The 27,321-nt window shown below is 41.4% G+C and overlaps 2 protein-coding genes across 20 annotated transcripts in view; one reads left to right on the top strand and one right to left on the bottom strand.

The window, feature by feature from the left end:
- zranb3 (zinc finger, RAN-binding domain containing 3) overlaps positions 1-4,445 on the bottom strand; it is a 101,419-nt gene extending 96,974 nt beyond the window's left edge. For 2 of the 4 annotated variants that reach the window (XM_086125827.1, XM_086125850.1), the window contains exons 1-2: positions 4,297-4,445; positions 2,702-2,874 (exon numbers count right to left, since the gene is read on the bottom strand). In XM_086125827.1, coding sequence (XP_085981953.1) covers positions 2,702-2,850 — 149 coding nt within the window. In that variant the 5' untranslated portion in view covers positions 2,851-2,874; positions 4,297-4,445. The other 2 variants (XM_086125836.1, XM_086125843.1) reach the window with 2 other exon arrangements.
- LOC147211328 (R3H domain-containing protein 1-like) overlaps positions 4,252-27,321 on the top strand; it is a 48,281-nt gene continuing 25,211 nt past the window's right edge. For 9 of the 16 annotated variants that reach the window (XR_015102513.1, XR_015102514.1, XM_086125905.1 and 6 more), the window contains exons 1-4: positions 10,728-10,875; positions 18,272-18,461; positions 22,213-22,230; positions 22,704-22,793. Coding sequence is in view for 14 of the 16 variants with exons in the window: in XM_086125905.1 (XP_085982031.1) it covers positions 18,309-18,461; positions 22,213-22,230; positions 22,704-22,793 (261 nt within the window). In the remaining 2 variants the exon portion in view is untranslated. Of the gene's footprint in view, positions 4,397-6,720; positions 6,742-6,829; positions 6,987-8,478; positions 8,500-10,714; positions 10,876-18,271; positions 18,462-22,212; positions 22,231-22,703; positions 22,794-27,321 lie in introns of those variants that run through there. The other 7 variants (XM_086125984.1, XM_086125888.1, XM_086125913.1 and 4 more) reach the window with 6 other exon arrangements.

Here is a 27,321-nt window from a genome sequence, read left to right as displayed (position 1 = left end):
GTGTGTGTGTGTGTGTGTATGTGTGGCTCTTTGCAGTAACACAGTAAAAATATTTGGCTCTTAGGCTCTGACTGGTTGGCCACCCCTGCTCTCATTGATTGAATACACGACAAAGATATTTCATATTCAAAGTGATAAACTTTGTTGTTTATAGCAAAAAAATCATTAACATAAAATTTTATGACAGCAACATGTTCCAAAAAAGCTGGGACGGGTCATGTTTATCATCGTGTTACATCACCTTTTCTTTGAACTACATTAAAAAATGTTTGGGAACTGAGGACATTAATCGTTGAGGCTTTATAGGTGGAATTCTTTCCCATTCTTCCATGATGTGCAGCTTCAGCTGTTCAACAGTCCGGAGTCTCGGTTGTCAGATTTTATGCTTCACAACGCGCCACACATTTTCAATGGGAGACAGGTATGGACTGCAGGCAAGCCAGTCTAGCACCCACACTGTTACTACTAGAGATGAAAGTGGACTTTCCTGAAAATACAAGATACGTATTATATTATAATGTGTATATACTGTATATATATATATATATATATATATATATATAATTCTAACTGACTTACCAGGTTTGTCGACCTTTCTAATGTAGTCGGACAAAAAAAATCTCCGTTCAAGTCCTTTTCCTCAAGCCATGACCACTTGAACGTGTTCCTAACACTCGCATCTATTGCACGTATGTCAGCTTGCCTGTCTAGCTGTTTGAGCATTGCGCTGGGGCCGTACCTGGTCGCTGACGCATGAATTAGTTTACACAAAATGCTATTCAAATACTCGACAGTCAATGATTAATCTGCCTTTTGTGTGCACACGTGCACCCTTTGTGGCTTCCGTTCTCGCCAAAATTTCGAAATCTTTGAGATATGGCGAGGCCATGCGAATGCGAGGGGAGGGGTGTGACTGTTACTAGTGTTCGTGCCTCAACATGGTTAGGCTCGTGAACGCAAAACAACGAACTCAAACGCGTCAACTAATATCTGGATTAATTTTAGGCAATTTTTCCTCAATTTTCCGGAGGAGATTTCATGAAAATTTGAAAATCCGGAATTCCGGTAAAATTCGGAGGACTTTCATCTCTATACTACGAAGCCATGCTGTTGTAACACATGTAGAATGTGGTTTGGGATTGTCTTGCTTAAATAAGCAGGGTCCATGAAAAAAGGTGTTGCTTGGATGGCAGCATGTTTCTTCAAACCTTTTATGTGCTTTTCAGTAAGTTACCCATGCCATTGGCACTAACACAGCCCCATACCACCGCAGATTTTGGCTTTTGAACTTGGCGTCCATAACAGTCTGGATGGTTCTTTTCCTCTTTGGCCTGGAGGACACAAGGTCCACAATGTCTAAAAACAATTTTAAATGTGAACTCATCAGATCATATAACATTTTTCCTCTTTCCATCAGTCCATCTTAGACAAGCTCGGGCTCGGAAAAGCCGACAGCGTTTGTGGGTGTTATTGATAAATGGATTTTGCTTTTTATAGTAGAGTTTTAAGTTGTACCTGTGAGATGTTCCAAACAGGTGTTAGATGAGCATTCCTCAACTTTTATTTGCCACTTGTCCTGTCCTTTTAGGAATGTGTTGCGTGCATAAAATTATGTATTAATGATTATTTGCTAAAAAGAGAGAAAAAGATTATCAGTTTAAACATTAAAAATATTTAATGTTTAAATGTCTTTGTAGTGTATTCAATTAAAGCTAGGTTGAACATGATTTGCAAATCATTGTATTCTGTTTTAATGATGTTTAACCCAATGTCCAAACTTCATTGGAATTGAATTTGTATGTTGTAATACAACATAATATGAAATGTTTTTTACATCCAGGCTCCTGGCTCAAGTAGTGGTGTAAATGCTTATTTGAGGAATACACTACACCCCATCATTGTTACATTAACCGTCATTCATTGTCATGCAATGTTAAGTGTCATAAAATTAATACTCTCTTGGAGTGCATGCATTAGAGTTGACAAACCATCTCAGGTCAACTTAAACTTTGTTGCGAAAGGACATGTTCTTGTTTTATCTGTGAGTTCATGGTGATGCTGATTGCCAGAGCCAGCCAAAAACACTGGCGCTATAAAATGTCAAAGACAGGGAACTCATTGACTTCTAGTCCACGTATCCATCCAGAGGTGTTGGTTTGCACAATATAATTTTATTACTGGTATCTCATCATTTATTTTAACAAACCTAAGCCACACTTTTGTTTGGCGTATGTATGCCACATGCACGCGTGGGAGTGTGTGCACGCATTTCTTCGTTGGTTTTTGCGGCTTCCTCCTCGGTTGGGTTGGTATTGAATTCATGCATAAATAAGGAAATGCACCCTAGAAATTCACGATCATTGAATACACACTTTTATAGACATTTTTTACTTACTCTTATACACATTTAACACACACAATTTTAGGTTTACTACATGATAAAAAAATGGCTTTGCGAGGCTAAAAACATGTCAGAACCTCATATATGGTTGTTTGAATTCACCACTTTTCTCCACTACTAAAGATTGTGCCAGTTGCAGATATTCACAACACCCATCTTCATAACTATACATAATGTCAGTCTTGTTGTGGTCATACCTGTGCATGTGATAGTGGTCAAATAAGATAGATTGCCTTACCTTATATTTTCAACAAATAACAGAACTGGAATGATCTCACTATTGAGGGGTACATTGCTTACCTTCCATTCTTGGATAGGGCAAATTGCACTCCTTCCCGTTGGAAAGGCATCAAGCGCTGCAGGAGCTTGTGAGGGAGGCCTGACATCTGCTGTGACCATCTTGTGTCACAGTGAGAGGGCTGCAGAGGGTCACTACCATCCGCAGGCATGATGTCCTCACCAGTAGTTTAGATCTAAATTTAAGATGTAAACAAAAAGATTGCTCTGTAACAACTTGCAACCACTCAGAATTACAATATAGACAACGTCGCGCCCAAAAGAAAGCACAGGCAAGCAGATTCCATTTACTTCTATTGGAAAAGGATGCCAAATAACTGCTTTCTCATCCATTTATTGGGCTCATGGGACATATAGCTGGTGTCGGGTGGAATCCTCGTTCCTCGAAAATCATCAATTTCAGGAGACCCCCAAAATGTCCAATTTAACCACTAACATTACCTCATCAAAGACACTAAGTCATTTTTAACATTTTATATTTGCCAATAATTTGAAAAAACAGCCCCCACACCAGTAGACTGACCAATAGCAGAGATTTGTGAAAAATAATATGAAATGTAACAGATATATATGTACACTGGAGATTTCAGCCTGATGCCATGGATTTGTCAATTAATTAACAATACTGTACCAGCACAGCCAAACAAGCTAATGTATAAGCTGCTTGACTTTTGCATTGATGGTACAATATAAACCAGAAGTTGGGTCCAAGTGATTAATGCGCTTCAACTTCCATTATTAGAGTAATAATTCCACTTTAAAAAAAATCAATACAAAAAGCTATTTAATTTTGGCGAATAATTAAACAGCCTCAATAACACTGCGGTCAGTAAACGGTAGACAACTTCATGCAAGCAGAGCAGTGCAGTTAAGCATACAATAACGTCCACTTACACTGCGCCCCAAAACGAGAATCTGACAGGCCAAATCCACCAGTTTTAATCAAGGCACGATGTAGGACTGATCGCATCGCGCACGTCATAGTCAAGTCAGCTTTTATTGTCAAATATGCTCTTGGTAAACATACAGCACAGATGAAATTACTTAACTCTCTCAACCACAGTGCAAATTGGTCGTGCATTGAAAACATACAGCTAAAATTTACATAAAATCACATAAACCATGAATAGTTACACCAGTTTAACTCGGTAAAAATGCCCGTCGGCATTTTGGCTTGTGTATGTGTTTTCCCCTACCAGGTATGAAAGCAGAACGTAAAAAACTGAAAACCGCTTGGAAAAAAGCAGACTCAAGTGCAACGTGGGAGGGTACTGTATATGTTGCCGGCAAAATATGGAGGGGCACTCGGTTTATGTCGCCGACCACCCACCGAGAACGTTCACAAATCGGTCAACTTTTTGTCATATGTGATTCACGGTAGCCTCACGCACCATATACTCCCAAGGAGTAAACAATAACAGCAGCAATCAATGACACGCATTTAAATGACTCGAGACATTTCTGAGCGCAAATGGTTGTATGTTGGCACACACTAACACCGGAAGACAACGAGCCGTAATATATTTTCAACGCCCTCACATCAAGAGTGAACTGCTCAGTAAACGAACGCTCTCGAGCGCCTTGCTTGGGTCCGTTACCTGACGTCGTCCCATGGTGGTTAATGTACACTATTGGACCAACAACGCGTCTAAACGCTAAGGCACGTCAACAGCTGCGTACTATTTGTGAACCGAAGTGGTAAGGCAACACTCGATGCCCTCACAGAAGTTGTAAGCTAGCCTGTTAGCTTTATGGGAGCAAGGCGTGTCGCACTTTGTAGCTAGCAGCTGCAAACAGCAGTCTCGCGAGTGTGTGACAGCTCCCAGCCGGCCCGGCCGGTGTTAGCTCTGCTTAGCCCCGAATAGACGTCACTTCTGACATTGTCTTGTTATTTTACTGTGGAAAACATGGCCCGAAAGCAAACATAATTATGCAAGCTAACCAACGATGTTAGCTGCTGGTGGATACTGAATCAAGTACGGTGCACGTGTTTCATTACACTGAAATAAATAACTTTTCGGCCTGTTCGTCGTACAACAAAAAATTCATTAATTAATACGTATGTTAATTCATGAGCATCTGTATTTCCCAACCTTTTCCCTGTTTGTTTAGTGGTTGTGAAGTTTTGCTGCATGTGCAACGTGTTTATATGAGCGGAAAACATTTTTAAAAGGCAATATTGGAGCGTAAATATCCGGGAATAATTCCATCACTCCTGTTGAATTTGCAATTCTTCAAGTCACAAACTTCAATGTTTTTCCTATATTGCATGTGACGGTAGAAATGGGGGAAAAGTCTCCCTTTTATTAACTAAAGTGTCATATGCAGGAGAATTCTTCTGTTGACGCAAATATTGTGGCGAAACCTCCATTTTGATTTGGTTGTCATTTACCATAATGCGGGGAAAATGTTATGCTTGTCGAATCAGTGGCCCAGTCATTTTGATGCATAAGCCCAGGCAATTATTGCCTCACAGTCAAAATGTACAGAGATTAAAGTTACAGCATGGACAGATTGCCTCATGGATGATTGGGCATACTGATACAGTGGCGTCATTTTCATGAAGCAAGCAGCATGGTCTGGTGCAACTGGATTGGTAGATACTTTTATTATCACGCAGGAAATTCAAAAATAAAAACGCATCCGTGAATTAATGAGTTCCCTCCTGAGATAGTCTGTGTTTGTTGTTTCTTCCGCCATCCAAGGTAGAAAATGGTCAAATCTACATTATCATAGATATATGAAACTTTGTGTGGCAATGGCCTAATTCAGTGTTACTCGTACAGATTAATGGTGGTTTTGGAGTTGATGTTGTCCAATATTGAGGTTGGGGATATTGTGTCTTTCTGTCAAAAAGATGTGGCTCGGTGACTAAATAATTAATCGCCATCCAGGGGGAAATCTTCCCTTCCTGTATTATTTGGTCCAGCAGGCTCTTAAATAATTCAGCTGTCAATCTTTAAATTGTTACTGTTTAATCAGTGACCTTTTCATAGGATAAAGGAAGCACAATCATACATTTGTCAAAGAAGGCACTCAGGAAGGATTGGTTGTCAACGTCTGATGCTAGTTGCTAAGTGACGGTGCGAACTTCACCACCCACTGTGTTTGCTGTGAAATGTCTGAGAAATGTTCAGAAACAATCACATAATGGCAGTCTAGACATTAGCTGTTGCGCAGGGCACAAGTCGGTGACTTCACCTATTGAGGAAAGTGCTTAGTGAGGACGGTTTTAACATTTTCCTTTCCACCTTCCCACAACAGTGGGTATTTTAATGAAATTAACACTCGTGGGCATGGCATGATCCCTCATTATTTTCCAATGAAATGCTCCAAAGTGATTAAAGGCACTTTTGATGAAATAGAGGAGGTCAGTGGTCTGGTCTCATTATGTACAGGCAGAAAATTGTTTCCAGCAGATCCATTAAGCTTGTAATTTGCTTCAAGTAGATTGCTTTCTTGGAGAAGGTCTTCTTTCGGCCTGTGTGCTGGGCGGTATTTCAGGTTCTCCGAGTCAAGTAGGATTAGCCGTAGCCCTGTCGACTTGTGTGAGAAGCAGGGTGCCAGCTTTATTGGGACACTCGCCCAGTGAACAGCTCGGCCTCTCAGCAGCCAGCGCCTCCCCATCGACTCTCCACCTGGTGTTTAAGCACCTAGCAGGCCGCAGTCGTGTCGTTGCTGTCCGCTCTCCTCAATCTCCTCGCCGCTTGCCAACCTCCTTCGCCTTCAATGCAGGTTTAACTCCCTGCTTCTCACTCTCACTCTGTGTGTCTATGCCGCCTTCCTCCCTCCTTCCGTCTCATTCTGTCTATTCCATGTCCCCGCATGCCCTTTCCTCCTTTCTGCCTCCCCCCGCCTCCATCCTAAAGCAGAGTAGCTAATGAAGAGACCCATATAGGCGCTGACTTTGGTTCATACAGCCCTCCGTAGCGCCGGCCGGCCTCGGCTGCTGTGACTGGCTGTTTGGGCTCTGACATCACATGGGAGCCAGCTGTTGATTTGGCGCTGTTTCCAAGGCTGGCTGGCTTGATGGGTTGTGGCAGGTAGACTTGTGCTTGCGCAGCATCCTCCCCTCCCTCTTTGTGACACCCACTCCCCTTCAGCCTCTTCTTTTAGACCCCCTTCTCCCCATCTCACACGCTCACTCTTTCGCGCAAGTGTGCAGGAGGCAGCCGGCAGCTGCTGGAAGTGCGAGCTGGGAGGCGACTCCAGTCTCTTCTCCAGCAAATATTGCCTCCTGTACACAATGGAAGCTAAAGAGCTGAGTTGCATTTGGGATGGAGGGCAGGTAGGTCCTGCAGCTTCCTCTCTCTCAATATTCTCTTGCGCTTCGCTAAATGATCCTTTTTACCTCTGTGCTTCTTTTTTCCTTGTCAATTTTGTCTGTTCTCCTATATTCTTTCTTAAGGTTTGGTTCATTCAGTTTGAAATCCAACTCAGATTCAAACAAAAAAGATGCGTGCATATATTTCTTTGCTTTTGTGCTGGCTGGGCTCTAAATCACTGAGCAAGTATGCCATCTTTCCCTTGGGCTTGTTAAAGTCAAATTTGGTACGCACGGCACATGGCACGGGGCTGTCTCCTCGAGAGTTACCCATGCTTGGCTTTTCATGAGAGCATAATTAACCAAGATGAGCCGGTAAGAGGTTTGACTCTTGCTTATTTTCTAGCCTCTGTCGTTCTGCAGGTGCAAATGGACTTTTAATGACTACGGCAGACTTTTTAACTTCCGTTCTCATGAGGCACCGTTAGGTAAAACTGCAAGACTTGCATGAGAGTTTTCTCCATTTTATTGTGTCTCCTTTAATTACCCAGATTGATATTCCCAAGAAGTTCTCCTCTGGGACTGGTAATGGATTACCTACATGCTCTGCTGCAAATGTAATTTATTAATGCTGCCTGCCCACGCCTCTACCGCAGTGTCCTGTGCTCGCATCACCATATGCAACCTGGAGGCAGCGCACGGCATGCAATTAGGGCTCATTTATGCTTTTTCAGTTAATTTAACCGTCCGTTTGCTGGCAGTTCCTTAAAATGACATGGGCTTCGTTGCCCTGAAATTAGGGGAAGCAGGGGATGAAAGTGCTATCATTTCATTGGCTTTACACTAATGGCTTTCCGGCTCCCCTGTCAATTCTTTCCTGGCTTTGCAATTAGAAGAAATAGCTAGGAAATGGTAGATTAGTTACTCAGCTGAGCGAAACACAAAAATCTATTTTGTTGCAGTGCCATGAGTGTAAAGCTGCATTAGTATCCTAATTAGCTGTTTATTGAGTGTTTTATTTTATTAGCCAGGTTGTGTGTGCTGGGCCAAATAGAAAGTGGCTTATGGCATGCCGTGTGCAAATTGTTTAATTGTACCACCTCAATATGTGGCTAATGGGCTGTACTTGATTTTTTTTTCTTATCGCCAAAATGTCTCTTTTGTGAGATATTTTTGCCTTTTTTTTTTTAACAACTAAAAAATGAAAAGCTCACCCACAGAGCTAAGTCTTTGTGTCGGCGCTTTTGGTTCACTATGCCTCACTCGTAGTGGACAGTCAGAGCTGTTTGCTGATGTTTGTCCACCTCTCTTTTTGATGTGAAAGTCATCATGAAAAAATATAATCCACTTCCGCCAAAATGAGGAGTCATCCATTTTTCGCTCAGTGTTTGACTCCTCTTCGCCTTCTCCCCACATTTGAGCTGCAGGCGGAGCTGAACTCTGAGGATGGAATTGAGGGTCCTTTTCCTCCACTCAAGCTGGTTTTAGCCCAGGCAATTGCCCTGCCCCGTGCAGAAAGAACATAGTGGAGGGAATGGTAGGTCCGAATTTGTGAGAGAGACAGGTGTGCGCGCTGAAGTGAAGAGGAAAGAAAAAATAACTGTCAAAATGTGACTACATCCACCTCTACCACCAAGCTCCCGTGCGTGTCGTCACTTGCAACCTCTTAGGTGCCCCCCCAAGAAATTTCTCATGAGCCTGCTGTCTACATAATTGTCTGTGAGAGCTGTCCGTTAAGCGCCTGGCGTATGATTCACTCGGCCACCCTCATGACATTGTTCTGCTGCCACCTTGTCTTTTAACAATCAATTTTCTTTAGAGGCGGGAAAAAAATGACATGGTTCCCTGATGAGGCCACTTCCAAAAGGATCCGAATGTCAATGTTTATTTGTTCATTATTTAGATATGATTGCCATCCGACAGAAATCATCTTTGAACTGTGTTTTCTAATTTGTCTCTTATTGAAACTTGATCAGATTAGGCTCATACAAATCTGTTCATTCGCGTGAGGTTGCTGTTAGGGCAATTTTATGTGCTGTGAAGAGGCGAGGTGATACAGAACGACGCCGAAGGGAGCCCTTTTAGGGTTGTTGTGCTCTATTCTGATTGTAATACCAGCGAACCACTCCCTGTCAGTGACGGCACGGTACCCGAGGATGCACAAATGGATGAATTTAACCAATGAAATGCAATTTCAATGCTCCATGCAAGCTGTCGCATACCAATCAAATGTATTATCGTTTGCTCATATTCCTGCCTGCCTGCGTACAAATAACACAGATGTCTAAATTTTCGGTTTTGAAGGTAACTGCGTACGCTGCGGCTGCAGTGTCAGCGCTCCTGAAACATTCACAGCCTGGCTGAGCTGCACCGATGTTATAGCCGCCTTTACCTCATGTGTGTCATGCCTAGTTTTCAGCGACAGCAATAGTTTCTCACATGTTCTCTTGAATAACAAAAGCTGTGTTTTGTGTGCCAAAGGGTCTTGACATTGTGTGAAGTTTTCCCATCAGATTATAGTGACCAAAATTCACGGTTGTCAGTATTTTCATGATATATGATCAATTGAAATGTAAAAAAAAAAAAAACCAATAATAATAATAATAATACGGATACATACGCCTAAAGCACTGCAACTTTGAATTCAAAAATTCAAATTAGTTACACAATTCACATCATGACATTAAGAAATTGTAATGGCAGCACCTAAAATTTACGTAAAACTATACAAGATCCTAAGAGGGGAAAAAAATCACAGCGAACATTTGACTTGTTGTCCTCAATATCCTTCTGCTATGGCTTTCTTTTCATTCTCTGTATACCTGGCATTCATGCAAAAATACTCCCACACTTCTCTCCCAGTCCTTTTTGAAGAGAAAACATTCTGCGGTCACCTGGGCCGCTTTTCGCCATGATTCCTCGCACGTTAATAATAGTGGTTTGAAATATTACCACTTGACTGGTAAAGCGTAAACCATTTCATCCTTAGCCGCCACCCGTTTTTGTCTCACACGGTGGCGACGGCGTCATGTGAAGGCAGATTTATAGAGTTAGCGGGGATTCCACTTGACATTTTGGGGCTCTGAAATGGGGAGGGTGAAACAAAAGACCATGTTATGAGCGGCAGCCAGCCCTTGGCACCATTGGGTGCCAGCCTTGGCACTGCGCCACACCCATTCAGTGTGATGGAGATAAGAGAATGTAAAAGATGTTTGGATACGAAGAGAAATGTCTAGCATCTAGTCATCTGATTTTTATCTGTCTCATTTGGAAACAGAGTAGTTGCAGCCGCTTAACATGGGCATTCACGTGACATTCTTGAAGCTGTGACATAATTGCAAATGGCTTATGTGGGGTGGGGGGGGACTTTTTCTGCACCATTGTCGTTGGCTTTGGCTTGTGTTCTTTTGCTCATCTTTTCTCAGTTAGTTCCACCCTGGAGTTGTGCTCGAAAGGAGTCTTTCCAATACACGGCAGGCATTTTGATAAGTGTGTGTCGGTGAATGGCAAAGGCTTCACAGCGCAGAAATGCTCTTTCCTGGCTTCTTTCTGAATATCTAATATCGCTGTTGCCTCAGCTGCATTCCCATCTCTGCGTCCATTCATTATTTATGTCTCACAGGCACGAATGGGACCCAAAAATACACATTCGCCACACTGTTCACCATGTTTAAATCTGCTGAATCTTCTATCACTGCTGCCTGACCTGTAAAACACCAGAAGGCTAACCCCCATGCCTTTCTCCATGGCAGGTCAGCAGGGGTCATGAGGGCACCGGGGCCCCTGGTTGCCATGCAGAGCGGCTGAAGCAGGCATGGACAAGAAGTCTCAGGCAGGAGCGGTAGGCCTTGTTGACTTCCCCAGCCGCCCCATCCTTTGCCACGACCTTCACCACTGGCTACGCACCACCACAGTATGTCTTGTGTTCGGTTTTCATCTCATCACATTCGTCAGGGAATAAATAAGTCAGATGTTACTGCCTTTTCATATGACGCACAATGTGTACATTTCATACCATTGGAATTGTTGGAAACGCGCACGTGAGAAATATTTGAATTGTATGGAGAAACGCCTTGGCTCATAAATAGCCGATTGTCATGAAATGAGCAACCTTCTATCCAGTCATTTGTATCGCTCGCCTTAATTGTGGATTGTGTCTTGAGGTTTTTCCTGTCTTGCAGCCTGTGCGAATGAATGCAAATACATCGCTGCCATTGCGCAGAGTGCATCGGCTGCAGCCGTCATTTGTACGTTAGCGGAGCCATAATTCTTTTCGAGCACATAAACGGCAATTTTTCTTTTCAGCCTCGCATACAAGATAACGGATTTGCCCCCGATCAGATTTGTGAATGTTTCCTTAATGAAAAACTAAGGATGATGTAATGATCCATAAAACAAAGCAGGCACATTGCATTTATCCTCACTGTCGGGAAGCAAGGCATCAACATTAAAATGCATCAAAGTCTGAAGCCCAAAAATGTCTGACACTCCCGTCCCAAGGCAAAAATGTGTCTGGTGGAATGAATGATGCTGAGAGGCACAGAATACTGATTTACTGGCCCTTGAAAATATCTGTCCAGTAATGCAAATCTTTGAACGGGGCAACTCAGGAGATTTCACCCATCAAAATGTCAGTAGAAGACACCAAATATTCAAAGGAATGTGCAACACTCTGGAGTATTAAGCTGTTTTCTATCAGAATGTAAAAATAATGTAAAGCAGCAGCAAGCGATGCTTTTGTCAAACAACTGACATGTCATTGAAATTCAGCTACAAACTCAGCGGTAGCCAGCTGTGTTTTTCAGCCCAGCACATTTGCTCTGCAGAACAACACTGTGGAAGAGTGGGCTACAAGTCAATAACTTTGACGTGAATGAATTGACTGTCACTTTTTCGCGCTTTTAGCATAAACAGTCAGTTATGTGCTTTGCTGCGCCGCCATCAGATAAGAAAATAACTGTGGTTGCGCAGCACCTTCTACTGCTGAGTGATTTTGAAGAATAATCTAATTGCGACCCCCAAGTTCTCTTCCCATCTCGTTTTTTTTATTTTTAACAAACACAAGCAACACACTAATCTGTATTACAATAAACAATATCATATACCTGTATATATACAGCCATCTCGTTACCTCTGCGTCCCGCGTCCTAGACGCATAACTTTCCCGCGGGACGCACAGTTCCAAATATTGTGCGTTTTTGGGACGCAAAGAAATAATCAGTCCAAAAAAAAAAAAAAAGAACTACGGCAGACCTGAGGATTTCACAGTAACGATCGTTACCGGTAGCGTGTCGTTTCTGTGGCGTCATTTTGACGGTACCGAAAAATCGTTTAACCATAAAAGTCACCGCACATGAGTTGACTGTATGCGATCAAATCTCTCCTGTGTGATCAACGCGATTTCACTGTGCCTGTATGTGTGTTTGTGGTGTTGTGTGCGAGTGTGTTTCTTCTAATTTACTTTCATTTTGTTTTCAGTGTTGGGGGGGGGGGGGCGGAACAGATAACGTTATGTGCGCATGCGGGTTGCTATTTTAGTCCACAAACTGAGGAATCGCGCAGATGAAGTTTGAGATGGCGGCGAAAAAACACACACAAAGGTCTACTAATTACGACATTTAAGAAATGGGAATGCCAGTCAAATGTTTCGTATGAATCGTCCAAAGGGCGTATAACTAAACTCACCTGTGACGTATGCACAGACCACGAGAGTGAGATACGACGGGAGGCATGATTACGAGGCAAGTTGGTCATTAGATTTGTAGGCTAATCGCTATGAAAAATATGAAATAGTATTGGTTTTTCAATAATTTACTGGTTGTAGCATGGTAACTTTAAGAATAAAACATTGTCACAAAGTGTAGTAATGCTAATGTTAACTGTTGGTAGAACTAATGATGATGTGTGTTAGATTCTTTGGTCAAATTGATAGTCGATTACACATGCATCGTCTTGGGAAGAGGATGTCAAGCCACGTCAATACTTACCTGTATTAATGATTAGCAGTAAATTAATCTTTGCAGTGTGAGATTGGAAAAAATACTCTGATTTTGTGGTATGCTGTATTCATGATGCCATATGAGTACACTATATTTTCATCCATTTATTTTTTGGAGTAAACCTGGAGGACACAGCTGCTGATGTAATGTTTAGTGTTAATGCATAGTTTTCAAACATTTACCCTTGAAACATTCTACTTTTGAGTTTCAGAATTCTTGATTATGAATATCAGTCAAAATAGAAAAATGGGTTCCCATGATGAACGTTTACAGAACCCAAAATTAGTTACCGTGGTTTCCCATTGGGTAATCCGACGGAACCGAAAAACGGTTACCGTGAATTTCCGAAATCCTCAGGCCTGCTACTGAATTATTAAAATTCTTGCAGCATTTGTTTATAATTGTATGTAGATGTCATTGTTTGTGTTATTATCATATGCGATTGAATAAGTAGACCATTTTAGAATTCAAAATTTGGGACTCTCTAAATGCATAATGGGACTCACACTTTTCTGATCAGCGAGTCCCTGGGACTGTAAAATTATCACTGTAAATATATACAGTATATATATATATATATATATATATATATAATACATAGTGTGTGTGTGTGTGTGTGTGTGTGTGTGTGTGTGTGTGTGTGTGTGTGTGTGTGTGTGTGTGTGTGTGTGTGTGTTTGGTATTATAGGTTATGTTTGTGCTAAAATAAAGACAAATGAACCATTAATTGATAGAAGATAATTTTCTTCAATTACAGTTTTAATTTACTCAACACTTTGTGCCATATATTCTGCATTGACTTTGACAACTTTATAACATTTCCATAAACATGACATAGGGGGTTCTATATTCATGCCCATCACAAGTCTAGCATAAAGTAAGACCTCATTGTACACACGGGTGGAGTTGTCTCTTTTGGTATTTTTGCAGACAAGGACAGTTAAAACTGGGCAACTTACGCCGTTGTACGTATGAACTTGCTGAAATCAAAAGCTCTTTAAATCAAAAACATCAGTTACATTAGAGCATTTTACCTCTTATTCGACGGCATGTTTGCAAGTCTTGCATTCACTGCAATGATGAGGTGGTTTTTTTGTTGTTGTTTTTGGGGGGGGGCACAGCTTCTGCTTGAATTTCTTGCCAAGATCTCAGAATGGTCTCCCAGAGTTGCTATTGGGTGTGAACTGCCTCCCACCCTCATAGATCTTTGCTTAAGAATGCTCCAAAGGTTGTGAACAGGATTGAGGTCAAGAGATGGTTGGAACCACACCGCATGTTTCTCCCCTTTTATACCCATAGCAGCCAAATATGGTGTATTCCTTGCGGCATGGGATTGTCCACTGATGATTGCCATGCAACCCTGGATGGTCAAGATGGATGGGATAGTGGATGGCCATGATGTCCCAACAAGGCTGCAACGACAGCAGAGAGGTAGCGGAGTCATGTTTTGAGCCAGACCAACGGATCCCTGACGGTGCGAAAAGAACCTCGGAAAAGTATGGGCACTTTGTGACCGACTACAAAATTCAGAACAGAACCTCTCAGTCACATTTCTGCATATCAATGCGCTATTTTATGCTGGAAGAAATTCCTCTGCATCATGGCCTCCTATGGGCATAAAAGGAGGTAAACGTGTGTGGCCCCCGTCCTCCCCTACTGAGCACCATTGAAGCATCCTTAAGCAAAGGTTCTATGAGGGCAGGAGGCAGTAGCAAAAGATCTATGAAGTTGGGAGGCAGTCCACGTCAGTAGCGAACAACGACAGTTTCCCAGATTGACCGCTACATTAGGACAAAGAGGACCCACTTTTTGGTCATGCCCAAAAAGAAAACCAGGGAGTCTGGTTCCTCTCCCAAGGCAGGGGGATGAGGACCCCCTCTCGGGAATGCGAACACTACACCAAACTGTGAACACGGTTTACAGACAGAAATTCAGTAAATTCGTCTACAAAACAGACTTCGAAGAAGGACACACCACGGCTCTTTTGTTTTGGGTGACCTCTGATGAACACGTCATCAAGCAAAGAGACACAAGCCAGCCACACAGCTCAACAGTGGCGCTCTGGCGACGACGACAGGACAATGACAAGACCTGCAAATGTCATTGTGTTGCAACAGATCAAACATGAAACCTCATGTGTGTGCAAATTAAGTCCAACCCAACGAAATATTGTAAATGGGCTTCATTTCTATGTACACTTCTTTAGCGTCCAGCATGTAGATTATTAGTTCGTTGGCATGTAGTGCAAATCACAATTGTAAATCGCAAAGCGTTTTTTTTTTCTTTCCGAATTAGTTGGTTGGATTTCAAGGATTTGTTATATGCAAAATAGAATCTTAAAATATATTATCAACGGTGGGACACCAGGTTAACTTTAACCCATTCTAAATTATTTGTTCAAAGAGAGCAAAGTTTTGAATAACTAATTAGTCCCCAAAATGTTACCCGAGACTACAGGAGTGGCCTCTGAATTTGAATTTTGCCAAAGATGAGATCCCTTTTTTTTTTCTCGCTGGAACATGATGAACATCTACTTCCCTTTCTTTCTTTTTTTCTTTCAAGGCAAATGTTGTTGTCTTTTTTTTTTTTTTTTTTGCCTCTCTCTCTTTTTGGCTGTGCACCACGCTCACTCATCTTGCAGCCAGGCCTTCGCAAACGCGCCAGGCTGAAGCATGAATCACAACCTTCTTTTGTCTGCCAGGCCCGACAAAACCTGTGAGCCGTGCGCTCCAAGAACTCTCTCACCAGCACACCTCCGAATATTGCCGCAGACCGACCGCAAGAGCGAGTTGCACCGCCACTTCAAGTGTACCGCGAGACCACATTTTGCTCTTTTTCCTTTTGATTTTTCTCAACCTCTCCTGCCATCCTTTTTCTTCAACTGACATCTAGCCACTGACGACAAGACTCAGATTAGGGAGAACTTCCCACATCTCATTTGGCGCCAACTCTGACAAACTGAGTTCAACATATGCCGAATTTACCAGATGTGTACAACTTGATTCTTTAATTGGGTTGAAGCGGTTTGTCTGGCTAGAAAATTTCCATCGCCTCCTGCAAAGATTATTCATTTTTATTTGATTTAATCCTATTAAATTCTCATTCTTTGCTACTCTTGCCCCTATTGTTGGTTTTATTTGTGATGCATTTGTTGCAAATAGACGAGAATAAATGTACACATAATAAGAACTGGGTTGTCTACTGTGTCTGTGTTTGAATCAGTTATTTGACTCTTGCCGTAGTTGGAAAAATCAAACTCAAAACTAACTAAAGTGTAGCATCCTTCTAATTATTTAACTGATTTGAAGAGCATTTTGTTGCTTATCCTTTGGGGGGAGGAAAACAATGATATGGTGCCCTTTGAGGCGTTGGAGGTTAGTGCAGGCATTAAAATCAAGTCACCTTCATTTCATTAAATTAGGAATTCACACGATTTACACTACACATCCAACCAGCTGCTGTGGGAGGCTGTTCTGACATCCTGCAAACAAATTTAAACACAAGCTGTCCAGTTCTATGGATGCAAGACTTGCAAAGATGCGATTAAGAGGTCCCAAGTCAGGAATCGGCAGCTGGTGGCCCCTAACCACACTGAGTGTCCCTCTTAAATTATGAAAAAATATTGAGAAAAAAAATAAAGAGAGAAATCCACAAATATGCGAGTCCACGGCTGCTGACTTTAGAATATGCAGGGGTCGACTCACCACCAGATGGCACGCAAAAAATGTTAAAATGTTTTTTTTTTGTGAAAAAATGTCCAAAATGAATTCTTGTACTTGGTCTTTGTTTCTCATATTTTGCATGTACTTTTGTCCAAATTTAAAAGAGCATTTTTATCATACATCTGGTTAGGAAGTGCTAGTTCCTATGTGCCTCCCCCCCAGTCACACCAAGGAAAAATTGTGACCCCCCTTCTAGCATTTAAGTTGCCTATCTCTGTCCAATGTTAATGTATAACATGACCTGTTAAGATGTTTTGGATTGAAATTGCTTATGATTTCTGCAAAAACGACCTCCTCATTGCAAATTCAGCAAATGACTATTTTCTATTCTTTACAAACTGTCAAATGGTTTGACACACTGAGGTGCAAAATAAATTTGAACAATGCATTTTAACAAGTATTTTCTTTTTGAAAGAAATGCAGTTATCATTGGGAGGTTTGTTTAAAAACATTCACATTCTTGCAGAGTTGATGACTTGGAAATTATAAGCACCATTTGCATGGACTATAAAAATAAGAGAAAAGCATAATTTGCATAATCATTTGGAATGTGATGCAGAGCTCAGAGTCATGAATCACATGACAATAATGCAAATAAATCTGTGGCTTTATCACTTGAACTTTTCATGTTTCATGAAACAATGATATGGAAACATATAGAAGCACCATATCATGAGACTCTTAGAATAGAAGCTATGGTAGTGGCTGCGGTTGTGTTATGCATCCACTAGATGGAGCTATGATAAAGGGAATACAATACAATACAGCTTTATATTATGTAGAGACATAGCATTTAAAATACTATGTCCAAGAAATCATAACTTTGATCCATGTATAAGTCGCAATGTCGGCTTTTGAGAAAATTGAATGCTTTTAGGTGCACTTTGTAGTGCGGAAAATACGGTACCCTTTTTTTCATTTTGAATTGTCCCAATCCTCAGAATGTCAGGCTGACAACAGTAAATAGCGACATGAAAGCACACTGATTGTCTTTACATTGAATCATAATAAGACATTTGCGATCATCTGCTTTTAATTTGGAAAAAACGTATCAACATTTTTTTTTTTGCCTATTTTCTGGCATGCTATGGACCGAAGCAGTAACGGAATCATCATTGTGTATGTTCTGAACTGACAGTTTGAAATTCTGTGCTGTTCGTAAATAAAGGGATGGAAATCAAAACATGTTTTTTGCAACGCGATTCATTGCTTCATGGTCAAAGTAATCGACAGCTTAATCATGTATTTTAAAAATCAGTAGTTGCAGCCCTGCTGTACTTTTTAAGCACTGAACTTACCTAGACACCATTAATAAATAACTAAAACTCATCTGAACAATAAACAAATAAATAAATCCAAACAACCGATATGTAGCATCTTTTGCCCCCCAAATTGCAACGGTTGCTATTTGAAACATGCAAAATACAATGTAATTGCCATGTCGATTTGAATTTGTGAGTTGTTCAGCCCCAGCACCTTCCCAATTGTTCGAAATTAATTAATCAACTACAAAGACTTTGCTTTTTCCCAAAGGAAGAAAGCGGCTCTCCCTTATGGTTTGCATCTTTTGTTCATTCATTTCTTTCAGGTGCTCTCTCTGCCAACGTTGCTAGTAAGACTTTGCCATGAGAATGTCTGATCAAGTAGACTCTGAAACAACGAAGGTGCCCGAGCCTGCCGCTGCTGAGGCGTTTCCAAAAGAAAATGCCAACCAGTCTCAAGTATCTGATGAGGGTGGCAAAGAAAATTCTGGCAGCATTACAACAGCAGAAGCCAAGGTAAATGAGGCCATGAGGTGTCGTGGTTTCTTTCCACTCATAGCCCTTCTTCTGCATTCTCTTAATAACGGAGCATGATAGGAGGTGTCCTCAAGCCATGTCTAAAATGCTAAATCAGTAAGTTTTGGACAGGTCAGCAGCCTAACAAAATGAGTGGACTGAGTGCATTTCATATGTAACATTTTCCCACGTTTCTCTGCACGTGACTCCATGAAAAATCTGTCACAGTCAGTGTCAAACACAAAGTGCCTACGGAATATACTTGCACCTGCGGCATTCGGATGATTCTCCCAAGTTGGTTTTTCAAGTCACAAAACACAGTACAGTATTTTTCGGACTATAAGTCGCAGTTTTTTTCATAGTTTGGCTGGGGGTGCAACTTACTGTATACTCTGGAGCGACTTATAAATGAAATGTATTATTATTATGTGTGAAATAATTAACACATTCTGTCATTTGACATGTTATTTTCACATTAAACCGCAAGAGGGGGCTCATTCTCAGTTCATTGTTTATGCGTCATGTAACGTTAGCATATCGTACTCTTATTCAGTCTGTTGTTTTATTTGTATTTGCCTTCAAAGATGACATGTCTGTTCTTGGTGTTGGATTTTATCACATAAATTTCCCCCCCAAAATGCGACTTATACTCCAGTGCGACTTATGTATGTTTTTTTGTTCTTTATTATGCATTTTATGGCTGGTGCGACTTGTACTCAGGAGCGACTTATAGTCCGGAAAATACGGTACATTCTGATATTCTGTCATTAGTCCTGACTGGAAGAATAACACATGCCTTTGTGCTTACCACAGTGAACATTTCAAGCATAGCTCGTGAATTACTGTAGATTTTTGAATTGGGGCGGCAATCTTGCTGCCTCCCCATTTTGATATGTAGGGCTATAATTAAGTTCAATTAATTATCAGTGCAGGCTAAATTTCTATAAATATCTTTTCTTCCACTATGACAGTTTAAAACTGTTTGGAACAGTATTTGTAATGCCCCGGATTTCTGTGACTTAAATAAATTCCACATACACTTAAGTCCGGTTTTGAAAAAAAAATTAAGGTGTGTGAATTAGTGTTTCTCGTCATGACAAAATGAAATTGGTTCTTGCTCTTTTCACACATCACTTGCATCAACAAACAAGTGATCGATTGCGTTTCATTCATCCTCTGTCTGCATGTTGCAGAAAGTTAAGTAAGGTCCCTCCTCTGTGGTGTGGCACCACTGACATTGCGTTGCAAATGAGAAAGTGTTGTCAGTTGCATTATCGACAACAGTTAAACAAAGGCCATTATTATTGTGATTATATGCGAGGTCATATTGTTCCTTAGAGCCACAGACAGAACAAACAGGAGATAACTGTTATATTTCCCAGTTGAGCGAGTTTGGATTTTGCATCACATGATTTAGTTGACTGACTTGACAGTGCGTCTGGAATTGATTGTGCTCATAAGAGGAGCTGCGTCCACCTCAGGCTGTGCGCCAAGACAAACGTGAGTGACTTGCGTGACGTACCAGTATGCGTTTTGTTGTCCACATTTTATACGAGTTAGAGTTAGTCATCCACATAATGTGGCTTAAATCAGTGCAGTGCAGTGGCTCACACCCCTGGATCTTTGCGTCATATCATGAGTACACCCTCACTCATACGTGTTAATGATTCCCCAAAAGAGCGTAATCCAACTGTGAATCAATTGAAAATCACTTCAATTCATCTCTTCACTTTGAGCATTTAATTTTCAGGCAGTCTTCTTTTTCACTCAAATCAAGCATAAACATAAATGTTGCCTTTAAAATAAATAAACAAAACAAAACTCAAAACCACCCTTTGTTCTACATTGCTCTTATAACTTTTTCCACAAAAAAAGGAGATCCTAAGTCCCTTTGAAACAGGGATTGAAACTTTAATATCAGGAGCAAAACACCAAACACGAATAATATTTTTGATTCTCTTCATCAGTCATGTGAGCTTTGAGACACTTGAGCTGATACGCGGATGTTGTGATTTTGCTGCGGCTTCATCACAGCAGGATATTGTCTTTCCGGGGAAATAAGTTGTAGCACACACATACCATTTTCTTTGGTGTGCTTATGAAATGACTGAGTGTATTTAATTATCATCTTGGAAATAAATTCTGAAAGGTTTCGACACACCCCCTGCCATGTCCTTGTGTACCTACTACCCCTTGTTGGGAAACCCTGGTGCAGTGGATACCATATTTAGGCACTATTTTGTCTACGTGTCCATTTTATTCATGTATGTGGAAGTATTTTGTGGAGCCAACAGTGCTTATTAAATCAGTCTCCTTTTCAGCACAAAATCATTATCAAGGGGTACCCAGATACCCACCTCCTGTACAAGCCATCATTATTCAGGGAGGGAAAAGTTTTGATGCAGTCTTCACCATGCTATTTTGTTCATCATCAACCAAAAAATATTCAAAAATGTAATGGGAGGGAGGGAGAGAGAGAGAAGCACTGTGTGACTTTGCCACCATCTGCCTCCAGCTCTGCAGCTTCATCCTCTGCTGGTGGCCGTCCTACTTTTGCTGACTTCAGCCCTTTCCTACTTCCCCATTTCCATTCTTTTATCTCCTGCTGGCATTGTTCATTCCCCACTGGCCCCATGCCGCTCAATTAGTTGGTGTAGTGGTGCACTCGCAGTCCCAGCCCTCTCCAGCCTTACCCACCAGCCCTCCCTTTCCATATTACCTGATATAGAAAGGGATGCTGTAGGTCACAGGCAGCGTCCCATTTCAATTTTATGCAACTTTAAGCCCTTGAGCTCACGGGGGGGGGGGGTCTGAGGACAGACCAGAAGCACAGATTCATGTTGGGATTAGCAGGCACAGTACAGTGTCCTGGTACAATTTATATTGGAACAGCTCCTTCTAGGTCACCTCCTACCTTCCTCACCTTGTCCCCTCAGTGCATGCTTCAATGAGACTTTGTAACATCCACTAGGGCTTTAAGCAGAGAGGAACCCAACCTTTGCTTCTACTATTGGGTACCCTGTCTCCCTCCAAGAGTCTGATTCATATGATGGCAAAAAGGAGCTCTTCATATGATGGCAAAAAGGAGCTCAAAGCAAAGTGTAGAACTCACCCAAGTTGCTTATGGCCTCAAGTCTGGCTTTTCTCCATTGTCTGTCTTTGAGGCAGTGTCCCTATACTGCCAACTACACATTGTCTCTTGTGCAATGACCACTCTTTGTCATACACTATGTATAAAACACATTATATTTGCACTGAAATGCTTTGCACTGTCTTTTCCCAACCATTGCAATGTTTTGTATGTGTGGGGGGGGGTTATGAATTGTCAGAGGGAAGTGATTGAACACAGGCAATTTCATTTAAAGTCACAATTGCCATTAAACGATCTTGACACGGTTGTTGTCAGTGACAAAAATACTCTGCAAAAAATGAATTCAGGCTCCAAATAAATTGTGAATGTTTAACTGGAAATTATTGTATCTTTTTTGCCACTTGAGATCAGTGCTCTTAAGTTTTGAATATGCAAGGTTATCGCTGCTTTTTTCTGTGGATTTCTTGTTGCATCACAGAAGCACCAAAGGTTGGGCAGTCCTGTTTAATTTAAAATGTCATTTTAAAGGCAACAGTCCTCTTTATTCCCAAAGTTTAGCAGGTTTTTCTTTTTTTGCGGGAGGGGGGGGGGCAATTTTAACTGACTATGTACTTTCCTCCACATACCTCCCTCCAACCAAACATCTCCTTTTACATGCAGCCTGTGAAGTACTTGAAGGTATGAACCACTTCCCTCGCATGTTTTGAAATTAAGCATGTGAATTATTTGCTTGGAATACGTTTGAAGCTGCGCCTGTGTTTACTGTCAGGAATATTGTCAAATCGCAGGTGACTTGTTTGCAATTTGTGTGGAGAGGCCTCAATATGCACACATCACAGGCTGTGGTGGCTTGTTTGCTACATTGCTGTTACGCCCCTCCAGGGACAGTTAATAGAAGCATCAGTCTATGGGATGATGGCTTCAGTTTTGATCTAATTATCTTGTAAATTTTGGCACCAAAATCTTAAGCCACTTGAAGCCTGACCGCAAAAAAAAAAAAAAAAGTCTGTCAGCAGGGAAAAAGACAAGTTTTTCTTCCAACCTGTTTTCTTCTGGTGGCTTGTGCGTGTTAGTGGCTGCGATTTATTTGCATTTATGGTTTCAACTGTCTGCTCCTGCACCCCCCCCCCCCCCCCCCCCCCCCTCGACAGCCTAAGACCAGGCTAAAGCTTGTTCGGAGCCTGGCAATATGTGAGGAGTCCTTCCCTTACCCAATTCTTGAGCCTTCAGCTGCACCTCAGGTAAAAACCTCCCTGAGCGTATCTATTTCCTCTTTGAATCCATTTGTCATCCCATCAGCTGGACACACGTGTGCTCATGCGCGTGACCTGATACTTTGCGCCGCAAGTCACACATATAGTAGCTCTGCTTGAAGTGCTGACCAGGGGTGAGTTCTTCATTTCCCCTTATTAAAATTGAGATGGAGGACCTCCGGCGAACTATTAGCAGCCTTCCTCTGACAGATGTGATGGAAAACCTGTCCGGTACAGCCTGGTTAAAGAATCACATCATCAAAACACAAACGGCGAGCTTGATGTTAAATTGTCAATTCAACTATTTTACTGCATCCAGGCAAAGACTCCCCTGCCCACACCTCCAGATCAAAGTTAAATTCCACTAAATGCCACTCTGCACTGCTAATGATATATTTATGCACCTACACACACACACACACACTCTCTCTCTCTCACACACACACACACACACACACACACACACACACACACACACACACACACACACACACAGGTGTGTTCGTCCTACGATTTAGCCAGTCAGCACCGTGCCCCATAACCAGAGGGCAATGTTATTCCCACTGCGCTCTCTCATTGCCTGCACTCCCACGACGTCTTGTATTACTGCCATCAATCATGTTGAGGAAATTGCAATTTCCGCACATCACCTACCGAGTGCTATGTCGTGCTCTAATTGAATACTCCTGATATTTCCCCCGCCGCAGTTATTGGTGGAGGTGCCTCTGAGCAGGGCTGTTTTTGGCAAGCTACCCTGGAGGGGAGCGCTGGTACAATAGGGAATGAAGCAAAATATTAGTTAGGCGGAGCCATAAAATTGTAGTTTAATGAAAAGTAACCAGTGAAAATTAGTCACTGCTTTTAAATTGTAGTTCAACATAATTATTTCATGAAACATGCTGCACAAAAATGATGGTACCCCTAGATAAGATTGAAAATAATTTGAACATTCTGATCTGTTTAACCAACTTCTGTCCTTTAATTAGCACTGTAGGTGTCTTCAAATTTGTAATCAGCGAATCTGTTTTCAGGGTGACTCGTTCTCAATGTGCTCTTTGATTACATGATGTGTAACCCATTTAACATGGACCAGAGGAAGTGAAGGAGAGAATTGTCTCAGGAAATTAGAAAGAAAATTAGAGACTAGCACGTTAAAGGTAAAGATTGTTGGACCATCTCCAAGCAGCTTGATGTTGCTGTAACTATAGTCGCACTTATTCAGAAATTTAAGATCCACGGGACTGTAGCCGTCCTCCCTTGACATGGCCGCTGGATGAAAATTGATGACAAACTGAGGAGCAGCACAATACAAAAGGTAATAAGAGCCGAACAACCTCCAAACAAATTAAAGGTGAACGCCAAGGTCAAGATACATCAGTGTCAGATTTACACCAAAGTGGATGTCATAGGAGACAACCAAGATGGATTCCATTGTTGAAAATACTTCATAAAAAAGGGAGATCAGAATACGTCAAACTGCATGTTGACAACCTACAAAGCGTCGACAAAGTATGTTCACAGACGCAAAGATGAAGCAAACCGAGGGGATTAAAAAAAAAATTACCTACTGTGTTACATGGAGGGGGCTCTGTTATGTTTTGCGGCTGCTTTGCTTCATCTAGCACTGGATCTCTTCAACCTCTGCAGGGTATATATAAATCTCTAGAATATCAAGGTTTCCAAAAGAGAAATGTGTGCTGCCCAGTGTCGGGAAGCTTAGTTTCAGTCGCAGTTCATGGGTTTTGCAATGGGATAAATGACCCAAAACACCCAAGAATGCTTTGCTCTAAGCCATTGGACGATCCTGAAGCGGGTCTATTTATGAGACCTGATCTAAATGCTATTGAACATCTGTGGAAAGAGCTAAAACATGTCGGCTGGAGAAAGCACCCTACAAACATGAGACAACTGCAGCAGTTTGCTCATGAAGAGTAGTCCAAAATACCTGCTGAGAGGTGCAGAAGTCTCATTGAAACTTTGAAAAATAGTTTGATTGTAGTAGTGATTGCATCAAAAGGTTGTCTGACAAAATATTGTTTATTTTATTTTTTTTAGTTATTCATGTTGAACTACAATTCCAAAGCAATTTCAGATTTTCATTTATACATTTTTGTGGGGGGGGGGGTGTTCTGTCAAGTTTTCTTTCATGAGCAGAGGGGTCGCAATTTTGTCCATGTGTGTAGCAATGCAGATTTTTACAGCAAATGTCAGTTTGAAGGAAACTACATTTACATAATTCAAAATCATTGAACAACATTGCTTTGGGATATGCAGTCATTTTGTGCACCCTTGTCAACTCAAATGCAACATGGCAAATTGTTATATTGTTTTGGAACACCGTTTTTGAACTAGTACGAAGTTGGATGGAAAACTTAAATGCTGGAGCGGGCTACAATATTTCACCAGTGTGACTTGGGGGTCGACATTGGACCACACGCTCCCTAACCACATGTATGACAAGGCTGCTATTATACAGTAAATATGGACAAAATACAACCATACATGCAAAATCTGTGCTCTTAATATATTTAATTCTTCATCAAATATTTTTCAATGCATGTATAAAAGATCCACTATTCTAAAGGGTTTGAAACAACAAAATGGCATACTGTCTTTGTTTTGTTCCAGTGCATAAAAACTAACATTCAAGGACTGCACAAAATTGCTGAACAAGAAAGAACTCATTGTGTACATTTCCTCACAAAAATCAACTCACTCGACTATAAGGCCTACTCACATTGTAATATAGGGCAGTATACAGTAAGCACAGCTAAAACGTCTGCAATTTAGCAGTGAACGGTGAAATTACAATTTAAAACAACACGCGACCCTTGCATTGTTCCACACCCGGGGATTGGCGTATTCGAGGAATATTTTTTTCCCCTATACTTTTCTTAGTTTGTACCCCCCCCCCCCCCGAGTTTTCCAGAATTGTCCCCACTAAAAAAACTATTATTAAATTGATTTTTGGCAAAGAAATTATTTATTTGGGGGGGAAAGTGAATCAAGGGGCCCCTTGGTGTGATGTGGGCCGCCAGTTGCCCATTCCTGAATTAGGCTGTGGTATTATTGCGGTTTGTGGTTTAGCAGGATTATATTAAAACTGCTCAACCGGTTTCCACTGTTTGTGGAGAGATGAGCCAAGGATAAACCTAATAAAGCTTGGTGCAGATCCAGATCCGGAGTCTTGTTGACAAAATTCCCACACATACAAAATGAGGTCACCTGCATAATGAAGGTACTGTAGACGAGTTGCTGCTGAGCCAAATTGGAATTGGTGCTTTTCTGAGCTCCACTCTGATTCTTTCAATGTCTGAATAAGGTATAGCTTATCTGCTTTCAATTGGCCTATTAATTCAACTTCAAGCACTGTAACTTCGATTACACCCCTGGAGCAAAAACTATAGCTCATGATGATTCAATTGACCATTGTTGGTATGAGACATCACTGTCACTCCCTCACTGTCAAACTGTAAGTGCTAACAAAAGGCTGAATAGATCCATAGGCTGTCCAAATCTGAAAAGAAAAAAAAAACATCTGTCCTTACAAGGATGCCTGGCTGTCAATTCAAATCAATGCCTGATAGTCAAGGGCCTTTGGATGCACACTGTACTTTTTGTTTTAGACTGACAGCATGTTCGTTACACATTCAGAAGGCCATCATTTTCCTGCTGTTTTCCCTTTTTTTTTCTCAAAATAAATGGCTGTCAAAAAACAAATGAGGCAATGCACAACAGCTGCACATCAACCAGGCATGTTCCATGTGATACAGAGGGCAACATGAAGTAGCAACCGCCACAGCTTCTTGACAGGTTTTTGTTGTTGTTGTTGTTTATTATCATTGTTACTTTGACAGGGACAGACAGGAACATGCTGTCGCTCAAGCCACACTCAAACACTGACTTGTGGTCACTCTCAGAGGATTCCACTTGGGCAATTTTTCTGAAGCAGCTCTCATTAATTAGCTCATTACATTTTTTAAATATTGATACCACCTCAAATTGAAGCATTCAGGGAACAATTCACATCATTTATCATCAGTTTGAGGGATCAATTACTTGACCCATTGTATTGTTTATTGGCTGCCCCCACACGCCCTCACCCTCCTCTCACTCTCATGTCAAAACCAAATGGCACATCAATTGGTGGTGAAAGTCTTTTATGTCATTTAGAATTGCCTGTAAAGCAAATCAGATTCTGCTGTTACTTCTCTTGGTCTACGGGTCTGTGGCAAATAAGAGCACTGCTTTCGTCAACCAAGGCTGCCTTTTATTCATTCTCACAAAGGAAGGAAAAAAAGAAAAAAGAAGACCCACCACAGGCTTGCAGTGAGATTGCAGCATTTAGCGCGTTACAACTTTTACTGCTCGAAAGGAATTACTAACTCTTCCCACTCTTGAATTTTACGTAATGAAATGTGCTGTGTTGTTTAATTTGGGGACTGAATTCATGTATTATTCAGATAGTTTCATAAAAACAGGCTAATCTGGATGATTAATTGCCATCGTCATTGAA

This window comes from Hippocampus guttulatus, chromosome 1 (assembly GCF_054856545.1).
Source record: "Hippocampus guttulatus isolate MCC_2025c chromosome 1, RoL_Hgut_1.0, whole genome shotgun sequence".
NCBI classification, from domain to species: domain Eukaryota; kingdom Metazoa; phylum Chordata; class Actinopteri; order Syngnathiformes; family Syngnathidae; genus Hippocampus; species Hippocampus guttulatus.
The sequence above is the reverse complement of the archived record's forward strand: the minus strand, read 5'-3'. Positions and strand labels throughout refer to the sequence as shown.